Here is a 17,582-nt window from a genome sequence, read left to right on the forward strand (position 1 = left end):
CCACCCATTTGCAGCCACCTATTCCCTCAGCATCACTCCTGAGGTCTTAGCGATAAGACCAGCTAACAGTTTCTTTCAACCTGAGACGAGACATAATAGTTGGTCTGGTCGGACGGATTGAGAGGAAGTAGAGGCTGACGGGCTGAATCCACAGTGAGCAGAAATCTGACTAATCCTAATGGATCTGATCAAGGAGGAGCAGGAGGTGAAAGAGGAGAAAGGAATGAGAGGGGGACTACAGGAGGAGATGACATGGAGGGCAAAGGGAATGAGGGGAAAAGAGGAGGAGAGATAAGATGAGGTGAGGAGAGATGGTGCTGCCAGAGTGGAGGAAAAGGACAAGTAATTGGAGAGTTTTAAGAGGAAGTGTGTGAGTGGTGTGAAAGGAAATCTCTTAACAAGATTCTTCGTCTCCAGTTTGTGACAAAAATGATATGATTGGTGAAGAGAGGACAAAAAAGTAGAAAAACGCAATTAGAGGAAAGAGGAGGGATAAGACAAGATGAAGAGAGCAGGAATTGGAGGAAGACATGTATTGAAGGTGAATAATGAGCGAGTGACCGGGAGACTTAGGAGCAGGAGAGGTGTATAAGAAGATTTTCATAAATAATAGAGGACACTCAACCTCAAGCCTCGACAACCTTGTTAAAAACAGCATTTAAATAAATAAAGCCTGGAGGCGGGGAGCAGAAAGGGAGGAGAAGATTTAAATAAAACCAAGACACTCCACCTCAAGCTGGAGCAACCTTGTCCAAGAGGAGTACGTCAAAATAAAAGCCCCTGCTGCGTCCGGCTCTGCTCACCGTGCTTGTTGATGAGCAGGGCCAGGTATTCTCTGTAGTAGGAGCTGACGTAGAGCAGCAGAGCCGGACTCTGGCTGCTCCTGAAGCTCAGCGAGATGTTTTCTCCTCGCAGGGTCATGTCGGAGTAGATGGAGGAGGGCAGGGCGCTGCTGTTCCTGCTTAACTCGTACGGCTCCTTGAAGGTGTAGCTGACCGACGTCCCCGACTTGAAGCTGGCTGAGATCTCTGAGGGAAAGGAGGAGGACAGCAGAGACATTTATCAACAAATGCAGCAGTGTCATCTGCATATATCTTTAATCACCAATAAAAAAGTACATTTCGGTAACTGACTGAGACACAGATGTTCCTTATAAACTGGAAGTAGCTGTAGCAGATGCAGATGTTTTTAATGACTAAGATCAAAACACTATTTATATAAAAATTATTATTAAAAAGGAATGCTGCTTTTGTTTCGAGGGCACAGAGATGAGGGCTGCTCTTTGCAAAATTGGGGCAACTCTAGCGAAACAAGGAAAACAAAACAAAACAAAACAAGGCACTCTACTGCAATGAAAAGCTTCATTTTTTTGGTTTGGTCTTGCGAGATTAAAATGCACCCAAACCTTTTTGATCTTCCAAATTGCAAACCCCAGAACTGAAAAAAGAAAATAAAGACTTTTTGATATTTTCAGAAGACAAAGTTGCCATTGATTTATTAATCACCTCTTTTGTTGTTTTTATAGATGAATTTGCTCTGAAAGGGGGAAACAAGAAAGAGGTTCATTACAAATTTCTTGCTTGTATCTGAAGGACATTTGTATTGTGTATTTTAGGCGTTCTAGGCATTTGGCCAATGCTTTCATTCAAATTTACACTGAAGAGGTGAGCAGGTAGGCATTCAGGAATTCATGTTCAAGGGCACTTGGATAGAACGTTTTTGTTACCTGTTGTTTACTGCCTGTTTGGGAGCTGAACCTGCATGTGAACTGCTTAAAAGAAGCCTACTCTAACCACAGTCCATCCATGATCTACATCAGAGATGAGTAATGAATGATGTTGGGCATCCCAACATTATTCCTGTTGGTATGGTGATAATGTTAAAAATATTTTGAGGCAAGAGGCAGTATTGACGGATTTAAAGGATTTTGAAAACTGGACTCAATTACCCTGATCAGTGATGGTTACACTCCTTTACAGAAGTGTAGTTCTGTTTAGTTTTGTTAGTATATGGCTTGAAAAATTGGGTCCACTGAGTTTTTATACTGCATGAACACCATTTATTTCATTTTGCAACATGTCTATATTTTTCCCTGCAGTGGACCTGGTGCTGTAAATTGCGGGGGTGTGGATATAATTTGGTTCTCAGGTACAGCTCAAGTCATACATTTACAGAAACTTTGCATTGTTTGAACAAAATAATACATTTCCCTGGGATGCTCCAGCTCAGTGAGATATCTACATCTTCCCACTAATTAGACTGCTAAAGATAACAAAGTCAAAGTACCAGCATGGATGCAAGAAAAATTGAAAAATGAAAATATCAGTTTTAATGCCAGCACCAGAGTCACCGCTGTCATTTTCCAACAGGAAACAGAGCTGAACTTGTTAAATATTGAACACAGGTACAGTGTGTCAAAGAGCTGAAGCATCCATGTGATGATTCACTAAGACATCAAACACTTTCTATGCATAAGTGCCTTGATGTAGCATGATGTGGCAGATAAGTAGAGATCTATTATAGATGGGAACAGGGCTAAGAGGGTCCTTTTGAAAGAAGTACAGATTGGTGAACTCACTTAAAGCTACTGAACCTGCACATAAAGCCTCGATGAAGTGTTAACTTAATGTGATGAGTCATTGTTACTTTGATGACTTAAACATCAAACAGAATGACTAAAATAGACCAAACACATATCAGACGCACGATACCAAAGCAGAGTCAGATACACATCAGAGAGACACACTCAAACCCCTGATGTCACATGACAACTAGGTACTTGTTAATGTGTATTGAGTGCAGTAAGATCACTCTCTGGAGTAACATAGATGTTTAACCTTTAGACAGCAGTAAAACATATGAAAACACACACACACACACACACACAGGTCTGACCCCATTTCTTGGTACTTGTGATTTTCTTGTTCTGTCTCTTTTCATTACCTCTGGTTTTTATTAATATCTGCGCCCTTTAAGCTCTGTAAAGCACTTTGAGAACCTCCTGTCTACTAAAATCCTTGTGTAAATAAATCTAACTTGACTTGACATTATGCTCACACTGTAAACGAACTCATCTTCATGTAGAGACGGAGGGTCAGGGATCTATTATGTGCAGAGTGAAGGACTCTGTTCAGAGGTTTTCTCCGCCTAAAGGAACCCCGGGCTGACAGATAACATCCAGACAGCTTTAACCTTGGCTGAGCAGATATATGAGTGTACTAAATGCAAAGCAGGAGGGGGGCGGATGGCGAGGCCTGATGTGACACAATGCAGCATGTTGCACCGCGGTTAGACAGCTCTCCTGCAGAGAGGCCAAGGCATGTGGCATCATTAGTCAACACCATGTTGTCTGAGGAGCAGGGAAATACATTATGGAACGTAAAGAGACCTTTAAGTGGATCCAACTTTTTAAAGACTGCTGAATTTCCACATGGCGATAAAACTCTTATACAGTGCAGCTCTGTTTGTACGAATTGGATGCAGTACGCTGTGATCCCCTGTGGCAGGAGAGACTTTTCCATCCACTGTCTTTCAAATTTTCTCTTCTTTATCTGCCACACGGTCGTTGGTGCCTGGACACCATCAGTGAAAGAGGCTGTCAGGCTGAAGAACGAGGTCTTCTGGGCTTGGCTATCACAGGGTAGTCTGGAATCGGCTGAGAGGAAGGCCAAAAGGGCTGCAGCAACAGCAGTCATGAAGCAAAAACTTGGGTATGGGAGGAGTTCGGGAAGGCCATGGAGAAGGACTTTCGGTTGGGCTCAAAGAGGTTCTGGCAAACCCTCGAGCGACTCAGGAGCAGTTGGGGTGTTGAGGGTGCCCATTTTGGTGGCCACAGTATTGCGTCCCTGCTCTTTGCAGATGATGTGGTTCTGCTGGCATTAACAGGCTGCAACCTTCAACATGCACTGGAGCAGTTTGCAGATCAGCACCTCTTGGTCCGAGGCCATGGTTCTGGAAAGAAGGTGGTTTGCCCTCTCCGAGCTGGAAGTAAGTTACTGCTTCAAGTGGAGGGGTTCAGTTATCTCGGGGTCTTGTTCATAAGTGAAGGCAAAATAAAACTTATGATTCACATGTGGATTGTGGCACTACCGTACTGGACCGTTGTGGTGAAGAAAGTTAAGAGTTAAACTGGAACAAATTCACCAGCTGCAGGAAAACATTACCAACACCTTGGAGTAAAAGGCTCCAGTGTGTTTATACCTGTGTGTGTGTGTGTGTGTGTGTGTGTGTGTGTGTGTGCACCTCTGTGGCAGAAGGCTCCAGTGTAGGCAGACAGGCTGCAGTCGCAGTAGAAGCCGCTGGCTCTCTCCACACAGCGGCCCTGGTTCTGGCACAGCGAGCCGTAGCTGCTACAGTGGCCCGGGCAGCCGGGTCGAACCCCGGGTGTGATCTTCGCCCGCTCCTCCAGGTCCAGGGTGACGCCGTTCAGCTGCAGAGAGCGAATACAACCCCGAAAGCCCTTCTGCCTGGACGCCGTGCCTCCTGACAACAAAAAACATTACATCAGAACATCATTTAAATTATATTTACATTTCAAGCATTTCATGGACGGTTTGCTAAAGTCATTAGTTAATGGCAGTTTGGTGGTGTATTGCTTCCATAATTCAGTGTATTTCCAGTTGCAAAAGGATCTTCAACTCTTCAGTGTTTATGGTAATAATACCAAGGTATCACAATCAATAGCACATCCAAAATGGTAATCCTGGAGACCATTTTTTAAAACATTTTAAGTGCTAATTCAATGGTAATTCAGCTGGTTAATTGCTTTCACTGGGCATTCCTGGTATAAATCAGACCCTGGTTGCGTGTATTATAATTATTAATATTTTTGATTTTTTAAAACATGATGGAGTTTCTGTAAGTGGAGCTCTTTCCTGTCTGTTCAACCACAGTGGTCAGTGTTGCTCGTGCTCACTACCCAGTTCCTGACCTTCTGTTCTATCCCCCAAAAAATGCTGTTAATAAACATGAAATGCATCACTTCCTGCACGCCAAAATTCAGACATCGAGTGTAGAAAGCCAAATGTAAAAGCTTTCATGACCCACTATTGTGTTATATCTGTCAGTGATAGAGAACAGCAATACGGACATTTATTTATATGAACATGTTGCAGATTCTTACTTTCTTATAGTTGCATACTACAATTATTGTTACTACAATGAGGAGCGTAAGGTCCAAAGCTGCAGCTCCCAAACAAAAGATGTAGGAAATATCCCTGTATCTTTAGCTAACACAGACATTACATCAACTCTCGCCTTCTCTATCCCACCCCCATCTTGCTATTTGTGTGTGTCTGTCTGCTATTCTATCTCACAAAGTTTTTCATTTCTCTGCCTGTCACCACAGCAGATCCACATGTCGCCTCTGCAGCCCGGGAGGAGCAACATTGTCAGTGCTCATTTTATGAAATGACAGGGTGATGAAACAGCACCGAGGCAAGAAGTTGTTGGTGGAAGATATTTTCGGGGACATAACTTTCATCAGCTGTCTGTCTGCCTGTTATGTTTCATTCTAGCTACTGACTGGCTAACTGGGGGATGGCTATACAGCTGAATTAATCTTTCTGTCCTGCCATACGTCTGTCTGAGTGGAACAGGAAGACAGACGTGCTTCCATAACTGTCTAAAAGCAATGAAACACATCAACACACTCACATGTGCAAATGTACACCCCACCACACACGCAATACAAGCCTGACAACTTCGTATTTCTGCAGAGTTTGCAGATCGAAATTCACATTCTCCTCAGAGTTCAGTCTTGGCAACACTTTGCTCTCAGAGTTTGAACCTGACAACTTCCTATTGTTCAGCAGCAGCAGATTCTCACACCAATAAATCACAGAACGGGTTAAGGCTCAATTCCAGTCCCCTCTCTCTGTGATACAAGCAACATGAATTATTGAGCCACTACCTAGAAAAGACAAAAGAACCAATAGTGCAGATATATTTTTTAAATGACATGCTGAGGAACATTATTTTAGTATGCTGAAAGGAAACAGAGGCTCAATTCAAAGTTCAATTCAACTGAAAAATTTTGAGGTTGAAGAAACTATTAGACTTTAATTTATGAGAAATTACTCCCCTTGGAATATTAGTGATATTTCAGTAGATATTAATAGGAGTGAGAACATGAGTGGGATTGACCCCTTACGGGACCTGAGACAGATCCCTGAGGAACGCCACCTCTGATGAAAACCACACAAACATGGACAGGAAAAGGCTTTGAGAGAACAAACCTAACGGAGAAGCTATCATCGGATCATTTTAAATTACTAAGAGTTCAAACCAAATTTCAAACGGTGCAACTTCAGCTAGTATCTCAGCACGAGATAAAAAACACATCTGAGACCGTACGACTGTATGACCGTGAGAAGCATAATTGAGAGGGATTTTTGAAGTGGAGATCAAAGCAAACATCAAAGGGTCAAAATGCAGATTGACTCCAATTCTGACCAAGGCAGCAAAGTTCAATCACATATCCAAGAGAACGACCTCCGCTCTGATGACTCCAGTCTCTCAATATTACTTCAGGGTACTGTCTAATAAAGCTCTTTTGTGACAGCATGAAAGTTCACGGAAAACAATACTTAAGTTTAGCGAAGTGGAGATAAAAGCAATCATCAAAGGCAATATGTGTGACTCAAAATAGAGAGATGGCATATGAAGAAAATAAAAAATAAGAGGGGCGAACAAATTCAGAAGTTGCCAGCGGAAAAATGTGAAGTTTATCCACATATATCACAATACAAACTCAGCTCTAACAAGAGGATTACTGTCTGTAAACATGAGATGAGGATATTGTGTGAGAAAACAAATAAAAAAAATATATGGGGCCATCTGTGCAACAAAAGCTACAGCAGAGATTTGTGTTGTGGAGATCAAAGCAGTCATCAAAGGCGGTGTACGTACCATGTGGTGCTACAAAACCCATCACCGCATCACCATATGTTTACTGAGGCCATAAACAGGACACATACAGTATCTGTAGCTTAATCTGGCTTGTCAGGATGCTGCTTACATTATATACTGTATGCCTGGATGATCTGATGCTGATTCCACTGTGATTTGAGGAATTAGTGATGTGGAGATCAAAGGAACCTTCAAAGCGAGGACGCACACAGTGAGAATCAGTTAACCTACATGGTTATTAAGCGTTAGACGGCACCACACGCAGAACAAGAGCAGAAAACAAATGTGCACATTAGTCAACACTGATGCCAATTCAGCACCGATAAGCTAAAACTTATCTCTCCAAACACACTACAACAGGTTATGAATAAAACCTGCAGTGAATGCAAAAATCTCTCTCTCCAAATTGCTGCGTATGGACATTTAACACCCATAAATGGCAATGAAGGAGCTGCAACTTGAACAATGCCATGGCTTATAAATCCATGCAAGGCAATAATATGGCTTATTAATCAAAACAATGGATTTCATTGTTTATAAATCCATACACGGCAAGGCTCATTAATACACTATACATGGAATTACGGTTTATGGATTCCTACAGACCAACACTGTGGTTTATTAATTCAAGCAATAGAGCGCATTGGTTTATAAATTTGTGCAAGTCTCATAAATACACTGTTCATGGTAATATACTTTATGAATCCAAATAACGGGATATTTTGCATTATAAATTTGTAAAAGGCAGAATTATGGCTCATAAATATTCAGTGCCGAGTAAGAAAGTATGTGTTGTAATAATGTGTCCTATGATTGCACAGAAGCTGAGCAAATATTATAGCTTATCGGTGCATATACACAATTAGATGCAAGCCACTACTATCAGGCATTTAGCTGGGGGATGGTTCAGTCTCAAGGACACTTTACCCGAGCATATTGCTGTTAACAGACACATCGGCTGTTTCCAAGACCAAGCCTGTAATTTCCATATGCTTTTTACAGCCAGGACTAGACCACCCTGCCGCCCAGGTCACCCCTCCGCAAAAAATAAGTGGACGGGACGACTAAACACCCCCAGCACATCAAATAAAGACGGTCAAGTCAAATATCTTCCTGTATTCGTCGCCAACTCAGAAACACATAAATCCATCAGCATTATACCAGTGCACTGATGAGCCTGAGGTAAACATATACGTGTTTAGGCTGATGGTCATGACCTGCCAGCTATTCAGAGTGGATTTCTGGCTCAACGCATCCAGCCGATCAATATTCAACTCTATTACCCTGCCGCCGCCTCCGTCCAGTCTCATCAGTGTTTGGTGGTTTATTTTCCCTCCAGAATGTGTGTTTGCTGATATGAAGTGACACCCATAATATTTGCAGAATGATAAAGTCTGATTATAAAGGATGGATTTATGTTTTTCTACTCTCCTACAGAGAATAAAAAGCGAAGTGAGAAGTATAACCAGAGAATCAGGGAAGTCTGCAGAACTGACCCGAAACAGGTCAGTAGTATTGATGGAGTTTGTCCGAATTGCAGAGCTTCTTAACGAGCTCATGCATAGCTGAGGAAACTAATGAATAAGTTCTAGGTTTTACAGGGTCAGGTTTGTTCACAGATTATTTCAACATGTCACACACACACCAAGTACACTGCATGCTCCATGCTAGTGCTGCTCTCTGAAGCATGGTTATTTATTGAGTGTGATTATTGTTCAGTGTTAGAAACCATCGACTCAGCAGCTCCACGTCCAATACAGCTGAGCAGCCGCTGGCACCGAGCCAACGGCGGCTCAGCACATGAAAAAACAAAGGAATATTTCCCTCCTTTATCCAAGGATTCAGTCCCAGAGGTGTGGAGGATCAGCTGCTGGGCTGAACAGCCTCGTTCAGATTACCTAGCCTCCCTTTGTCTGGGGATTCACTTCAAGTCTATCAGGAGTGTATGGAGGAAGAGGAACAGCATTAGACACCCTATAGAATAAATGTGTCGACTCAGCCTCTCTTTATACAGCTCAGTGGCAGCTGGGAATTAGTCGGTAACAGCTCAGTATGTGAAACAGCACAATGTCCAGTTTCACTTTACCTCCTGTCCTATGATTACTGCACAGTGATGAACTGTGTAGCCTTTTAACATGAAACCTAAAGCCCATTCATGCCCTTTGACCTTTAAATGACACAAAGGTATTTACTGCCTCCAGGTTTATGGGTAATATACTCCATCAGCTCCAATGTAGATAAAGTGAAGTGCTCAATAAAGACAAGTAACCCTGTACAGTGCAATGTTTCGGATGATAGCGTCTGATGTGAACTGCAGTGAGAAGCAGAGTTTTGCAATGTAAAGCTTTCATTTTGTGGAGGGACAGAAACATTGAGCCACTGCTGCTCTGGAGAATGGATGTATGTAAAAATGTGAATGTATGTATTTGTGTATGAGAGGGAGAGAAGGAGAGAGAAGGACTCCAAAGAGAGAGACTGCACTGCAGCCTCTGAGAGAAAACCTGAAGCTGTCACAACACAGTGTTCATAAAAATGTGTTCCCCTCAGAAACAAAACCAAGGCAGCACTATTGTACTACTAGCTCTGCAAGGCTAATTTATAATTAGTAATGTCCCAAATTGTGATGAAACGGATGTATCACCAACAAAATTGGTCAAACAAGATACTGTCAGACATAAATTCTGTATTTGAGGTTAACTGGACTTATTTATTTAACTACAAAGCAGATACGGGTGTGGGGAAATATCAAGGGACGGTGAGCTGGAAGCATTTGGAAATTGCAGGAGTCACACATCTGGCCTGAGAAACGATAATACTTCCTCTCATTAAGTTAAAACTATCTTTATGCTTATAGCGATGCAGTTTTGTTTGGCAGTATGTATGAATTAGAGTGCAGATCGGGCCGCATATTTTTGTCCGAACCCGACCCGAGACAGGAGCACAGTAACTAAGCCCGAAGTTACATTTACCGCCTGAAATAGCCTACAAGTTGCTTTCAGGGTCGTCACGTAAACTTGCCCAGAGCAGACAGCAGGTCCATAATTTTTCACAAAAATAACACCGACGTGACTGAACTCGACCCGAACCTGAATATAATTTCTACATTTTTGTCCGAAAGTGGCTGGAGGGGCCGGGTTCAGGTTCGGGTATTCACACTCTAGTATGAATCCAAACAGCATTCTAAAAATTCAGCTGGAAACACAATCAAACCCCACGGGAGTAACACGGCAGAAACAAGCACACACACGTTGTTGACACATGGAATATGCATAATGAAAGAGGCAAGAGAAAGCCACTCCAAGTATATTTCATTAATAAGAAACAGGGCAGGAGGAGGCTGGGGAGCTTCAACGCCTAATCCTGAACGACCACGTCACCAATTTTAAACCTACCGGTATACTTTATACTTCATCCCCACAAATCCTAAACCTAACGATGAAAGCACACACTGAGCAGCATCGATAAAGACTCATTTTAGCCCTAAGACCTAAAACCTAAACTGTGAGACTTTGAAACAAGGAAAACTAAAACTGCAGACTTTCTTGTGTCTGCATTGTCAGATGTAAGATCTGGGTGGTAAAGAGAGCCTGCCCAGGGGATAAACAGCATGCTCACAAAGCGTATTAGTGTGTATCAGCATATCATATTACGATTTACAGAGAGAAAAGGTTGGAAATCAGTGAAACGGGTCTTTTAAAGGAAAATTCCAGCCTTAACACTGTTCAAAAGCAGTAATTGGTGAATTACACTGCGTTTCTGCTTCCGTTTTGTTGTTTTAGGCTGTTATTTTGTTTTTCCATAAATTCACCATATGCAGTGCACATAGAGCAGCTGCAGCTACAGTAGAGCTTAATGCGAGAGGGAACATTGTTTAACATCGTTGCAAATCACTAAGTCCACAAATAAGAGCTTTCTGATTCCTTTTTAGGTGTTGGTACTGAAACATGACAGCTTACTAGTTCACTGTGCAATAACAAAAGTCAAACCACCAAACAAAATGGCAACAGACAAGCAATGTAAATCACCGAGCCCTGCTTTGAAAACAGTGTTCATGAGTTTTAGGCTGGAATTTTCTTTTAAGACTCGTTATATACCATCTGTTAATCCCACCCCTAATTTAAACCTAATCCTGACTCTAGTTTTTACTTTATATCCAAACAAAAATCCTAAAACACTACCTTAAAAGAGTCAGGAAAGGCAACGGCAAAAGATTCTCCTCTTTTTTCTTTCTATGTGAGGACATTTGGCCCTCAGAAGTATGGAAGTACAAAATCACTGAGACATGAACTTTCAACACTTGCAGAGGCTTGGCATGAAAATGTGAATTAAAAATGAGTGTACTAAGTGCTGTATCTCCTTGGCCCCAGTACACACACACACACACACACACACACACAGATGCTCCCCACCTATGAAGAGCTGGCTGTTGAGCTGCAGGTGGAAGTGTCCGTCAGCAGGAGCCTCCTGTGTGGCGGCAGGAAGTTCATCCAGGCGAAGCGACGCCTCCCTGACGTTGCGCTCGGCTCGGACTCTGTGCCACCGGTTGTCGTTCAGCGGGGCGCCAGACTCCACGCGAACTTCCAGAGGCCCATTACCCACATCGAAGGAGAAGACCACCTCAGTGGAGGCTGGAGGTTGATGGAGAGGAAGAAAAGGGATGGAGGGATGAGGAATAAAACAGAATTACTCAAATGTGTCAGTTACATGCGTATGTGACTGTCATACCAGCACAATGTTTTAGACACTTTTTTATTTCACAAATAATAACCGGCTTATTAAGAAACATACCACAACGCGGTGAAATCAATCTGTTGCCTGAGGACACCGTGATAATTTATGGTCTAAAAGTCATTCACGAGTTCCTCATTGCCCAGGAATCTGATTAAATATTCTGAAAATAACAAACCTTAACTGAACTATCTCAAACATTGTAGAAGATCTTTTTTTTTTTTTCACAGAGCCACAGTTAATGAGATAAAATCCAGGTGAGTCTTTATTTGGTATTTGAGAAAATCTCAGCTCACACAGAGAAGGAGGTATCACTTGTGTCGCCACGGTGTAAAATTAAAAGACGCACAAGGAAACTTCACATGTCGGCGGCTCCAAACAGCAGTGAGAGATAATTGGTTGGAAATGGTCTGAATAACAAAACCCAGATAGTCTTAAGTGTGAATGAAATAAACATATGCATACTCATATTTCCCAACCTGGTTAGTGTGTAATGGAAAGACACCAAATGGACAAGAGACTAGAGCGAGGTGATTTACTGATATTATGTAAATATCATTATATGACTCAATCTGAGATTTTGGATGTTGGAGTATTGTGAAATAGTCTTTTCATGGATTTAAAGGTGCTATAGCAAAGGGATGCAACTCAGCTTTCTGAACCTAATAGACTGCTGTTCTGTTATTTGCCTCTACCTGCTTCAACATCAGTAATGACTGTTTATTAAAAAATCTATTGTGTGTAAATAGCTTTTTGTAACAAGACAATAACTTGATGCAACTCTTGAAAAAAGTTGATAAGCGCTGGAAGAAAGTGGGATGATCTCCCGTTGGCAGATTGTTTCTCTCTTTTACACTGAATATCAGACTAAATGGCTTGTTAAGATGGATTTTTTTTGTGGTGCTGATAAGATGGATGTATTTTTACAGAAAATGTTGCCTCATCCGGTTGTCACTGCGGATCCTCACTGCGAATCATCCCACAGGTCCAGCAATCCTCCAAAGAACTGCCATGACTGTGTATGGAGGGGACAGTTTCTGTGTTTGTTCCCCTCTCAGGCTGTCGGCTCATCCCGCAGCTTTCTCCCCGATGCTCACCGCACCAAACAGAGGAAGATTTAGAGTCGACGTCCCTCCAACAAGCCCTCACCCTTCATGTTGCGGCGCTGCACTGTGAGGATGTATCACCACAGGGAGGACAGAGCCAGATGAAACAATATCCCAGAATCCTAACCTCATTTGGAAACTGTTCTCAGGCCCTGTGATGCCCGTGCAGAGCGAGCAGAGCCTGCAGAGCTGACATCAGAACAGCAGTATTCTGCACCACGCCGGAGCTGCAACAACCACACTGACAATGATTTCCCCCGAGGAGAGCGGGCCGCCGTGCCTCTGTATTGGATACTCTGAATGTGTGTTCATGTGTAGATATGTGTGTGAGTGTGTGTGTGTGTGTGTGCCCTAAAACACCATCTCGAAGAAAATGTTATACCAAAATATTGCAACACAAACACAAACCGTTACGAAAACCAAACCAAACTGGTAAAGTGGGATGAAAGAGCTTCAAAAAGGTAGCAATCGATGAGTTTCAAGACTGAGTCAAAGCATATAGAAGAGTTTGTAAATGACACTCACACACACACACACACACACACCATGAGCGCCCATACATGTTCGACCCATGCCTCTCCACATTACTGGCACACCCATAAACTCAAGCATGCCCTTTTACTGCTCTGTTTTAAATGGCTGCACATAAATATAGATCTCTTACACGGCCCCTAAACTTAATAGTACACTCTCAGTTATCACAGTGTTATACTGTATTTACTAGGGCTCCTCATACCAGGGACAGAATTTGACTGGAGTTCAGTGCAAAAATGATAAAATGCCTTAGAAAGTAAAACGGAGGGCGCAAAAACAAAACAAAAAACAAAAACAACAACCATAAATTACAAGTACCCTTTACTGCACCTTGTTCACATTGTGTTTGTTGTGTTGTCAAATATTCACACGACTGCGACTGCTAACTGACCCCTGTGGGCCACCGTACATTTGATTTGTGGGAGCCTATAACCGTAAACATATTCCAGTGCAGTCCGAGTGTGAAAAATGTGGTGTGTTTTTTTTTTTTTTTGAGCAGAAAACGACCGTGCACACAGCCGGAAGCAGCAGAAAACGCCGACTCCACACAAACCACCGCATCAATAAAAACTAAAATACGCAAAATCATAAAAAAAACAGAAACAATGGAGGAGTGGGAGTGGACTGGTTGGGGAAAACAGCACTATGCTGCTCCCCTGTACAGTGTGATGCCTGTATACAAGAGCAGAAAAGACATTAAAACAAACTATAGTGGGACAAACTGAACGTGAACTGACCCTGAGGAGGCACAAAATTCAAATCAAATCCTCACCTGAGGCTTGGGTCAGTGGTTAGAGTTAGAGTTCAATAAATCTGTAGTCTCCAGCTTTGTTCAGACACATAGATCCTAACATTTCCATCGATGTGTATAAAGTGGCATCTCAGCATCTATATATTTTGTGTTTGATGTGGGAAACAGTAGCCAATTTCCCCCGGGTTCAGCCCACAGTAAATATTTAACCTCCAGGTTTTGCTGACTGCTGAGCTCAATCCAGATTAAGTCTTTAACCCCCCACACAGCAGCGTTCGATCTGGATTAAATCCTTAACCTCCATGTTTTACTTACAGCTCAGTTCGATGCGGATGAAGTCTTTGATGCCGAGGTTTTCCAGGAACACGCCGGAGGAGGCGGTGGTTTTAAACAGGAAGGAGATATCTGCGCTCAGCTCCCCGTGGAAGGTGGGGAAGTGGAGGTACGACGTCTCCTTGTCGAAAAACGCAGCGTTCCAGAAATTCTCTTGGGAAAAAAAGTGGAAACTCAGCGTGAGGATCTTTAAATGTAAGTCACGTAGCAAACAAATGAGCCAACCGATCAGCTAATTAGCTGACAACAAAGGTGTAATTCCAGTTATGCCCTGACACTTATGTTGACTTATCATGCTGAGTATTTATTTACTGAATTACACAGCTAACTAAAGGGCTGTAATGGTGAATAATTCAGATTAGGACAAATTATAATGTTACTTTGATTTGCTTTGTAATATATTGTTGTTTATCAAAAGAAAATGTCAAAGTCAAACACATAAAAGGCATAATATTTTGACCACAGTTATTCCGTAATCAGCATCAAGTGTAACCTGGTAACCGGGGCTCTGAACTGGACTTACTGTCTCCATGACAACGGAGGGGTCCCACCCTGTAGGCGGCCTCTGAGCCCGGCCTCTGGATGTCACCAAGCACCAGAGACCTGACCGGAAGGGTCTCCTTATGGGTGAGCAGACCTGAGTCATTAGCCCTGTGGGAGAGGAAGAAGAGGAAGAGGAAGAAGAAGAAGAGACAGAAGAAGAAGAAGAGACAGAAGAAGATGATGAGACAGAAGAAGAAGGAGGTGATGATGATGAAGAAGATGTGACAGCAGCAGGAGATGAAGAAAAAGAGGAGACAGCAGCAAGAGAAAAAGAAGACAAAGATGATGATGATGATGATAAAGGAGGAGAAGAAGAAGAGGAAGGAAAAGGGAGAGACAGAAGAAGAAGACAATTTGATGATGATGATGATGATGATGATGATGATGATGATGATAATGATGAAAAAGTAGAGGAAGAAGAAGTTGTAAACATGATGATGAAAAGGAGACGAGGAAGCAGAAGAGGAGGAGGAGGAGAAGAAGAAGAAGAAGAAGAAGAAGAGGAAGAAGAAGAAGAAGATGATGAAAAGGCGGAGGAGAAGGAGCATGGAGAAGAGGAAGATGATGAAGAGAAAAGAAGAAAAAGCATGAGCAGAAGAAGAACAAGTGGGAGGAAAACATGAAGGAGGCGGAGCAGAGCAGAAGAGGAGGCAGGTAAAGGGGATGAAGAGGAAGATGATGGAGGACAGAAAGAGGAAGATTACTGGACATAAACAAAACAATGATATTGCCTTCAGTAAAAAGAAAAAAAAATCATGCCCATGGAAATATTCACTTTAAATTGGATTGAAAAATTGCTAAATAATCCAACCTCAAACCTCAGACTGCGCTCATTTGTTTGCATGGATTTCTTGTTTTTCACAGTGACGTGGACTGAAATACGCTGACACGGCCTGTGCTTCTTTTTTTTTTTTTTTTTTTTTTTTTGCAGTTATTTATTGGAGGACCTCCTGACAGCCACCCTGACACTGTGCACTCTGTTTGTGTCGATTTCTGCCACAGCTATTTCCAAAAGAGCCTAACAAGGCAGCCGAGTGAGCACCGCTGTCCACTGACACCCATGTTCAGCTTCATCCTCCAAATAATCTGCCCATCAGCCTTGTTGTTAAAGGGATAAGAATATACCGAGGACCGGAAGCGAGTACACAGCACCTGGTGAAATATTGAGAAGCTCCAGTAAAAACAGAGTCATGCACTTTTGGACTGAGACGTGATAGGAGGAAGGAAGTGAGGCGAGGCAGGTTTGATTTTTGAAATATTTCTGAAATATTTCTGCCCAGCTGATAAAGTGTAGATGCTGGTAGAAAGCATGCAGTCATGTTACATATCCATATATTAGAAGTTGTGGCCCGGCCGTATTAATTACATTCTTTCACAAAATATCACAAAGCTACATTCGCCTGACATTTGCTGAGACGTTTATTGCTGCTGTGTCCAGTCACCCAGTATTATAGAGTAGGAAAGTGTGTATGTCATTACTGGTTAGCTGGTGGTTTTGGAAGAAAAGTCCACAGTGAATCCACCATAACTGGAGATATGACATTTTAAGATTTGTAGCTGTGTTTGTGGTCAATTTTCATGCAATACTTCCAAGAAACACTACAATTTTTTTTATTTTTTTTTTAAATCCCTATTGATCGTCCCTTACAAGTGCAAACTGCCAGTTGATAGATGCACTTTGCAGGTGTTCTTCAGCAGGAAATAGTTCCCTCTTTGGTGGAGAATCAACACAATCAGTACGTTTACATGCATGCTACTTTTCCACTATTATTCTGAATATGACGATCTTCATAATTTGATATGGGCCATGTTCACAGCGTAGTCTGAATCAGGCTTTTTTGTAAATGTAGCAAATTCCGATTAAGACGTGGGATAAACCGATTTTATTCAGATTTTAGGAGCATTCTCTGGCCATGTACAGTATACATATATATGTGTCTCGATATGGCAGTTTGCCACACACCTACAAACACACCTGTTTTTGAACATTTTGGAAGACTTGGTAATCAACAGGTTTTTGGATATGAGCAAATATCACAACGCCGACCTTTTCAATAATGAATGAAAGAGGGAGGCTGTGTTTCCACGGTCGAACAAGTCGGGGTTTGCACGGCTGCGTGTAAACAAGAATATTTTTGGACATCATCACTAGCCATGTATACAGCTTATTAGGAATACTGTATTATTCAGAATAAACGCGAAAGCCTGAATATTTTTTGCATGTAAATGCAGTGTTTGTGAGAGCTGAGGTTTTTTGCACACAGGATTTGGACAGTGGCTTGCTTTTTCAATCAGGGAGACTACCTGCACCGTCTTTATCCCCTTTCCTTCTTCCATTTCAGCCTATTAGAAGCATTTGCTGCCTATCAGAGTCAACTCATTTGTATTTTCAATTCCCTCTCAGGTTACTTTGTAAGGCTACCTATCAGCTCATGTGTCAATCAACCAGAGAACCAATCAGAATATCTGGTTCCCCACTGGCCATGTTGTCCCTCTTAATAAATATGACTCTTTCTTTTTTGTTTGTGTTGTCACTTCTGCTCTGGCGCACCCCATTCAGCAAAGTCTCTCTTGTTTTTCTTCACTCAAACTGGTCCCTCCTCATTGAACTGGATATCTCTTAGTTTCTTCTAGACGAGCCCGTCTAATTTTCCCTGCCAGCTCTGGGTCCCTCGCCA

The 17,582-nt window shown here is 42.3% G+C and overlaps 1 protein-coding gene across 1 annotated transcript in view; it reads right to left on the minus strand.

The window, feature by feature from the left end:
• The window catches only part of LOC115375905 (contactin-associated protein-like 4), a gene marked incomplete at its 5' end in the record, with an annotated part of 181,956 nt that overhangs the window by 17,036 nt on the left and 147,338 nt on the right, over nucleotides 1-17,582 (minus strand). The window contains 5 exons of the mRNA XM_030075499.1: nucleotides 804-1,028; nucleotides 4,243-4,482; nucleotides 11,319-11,537; nucleotides 14,344-14,514; nucleotides 14,885-15,012. Coding sequence (XP_029931359.1) covers nucleotides 804-1,028; nucleotides 4,243-4,482; nucleotides 11,319-11,537; nucleotides 14,344-14,514; nucleotides 14,885-15,012 — 983 coding nt within the window. The remainder of the gene's footprint in view (nucleotides 1-803; nucleotides 1,029-4,242; nucleotides 4,483-11,318; nucleotides 11,538-14,343; nucleotides 14,515-14,884; nucleotides 15,013-17,582) is intronic.

Source organism: Myripristis murdjan, chromosome 17 (assembly GCF_902150065.1).
Source record: "Myripristis murdjan chromosome 17, fMyrMur1.1, whole genome shotgun sequence".
NCBI lineage: Eukaryota > Metazoa > Chordata > Actinopteri > Holocentriformes > Holocentridae > Myripristis > Myripristis murdjan.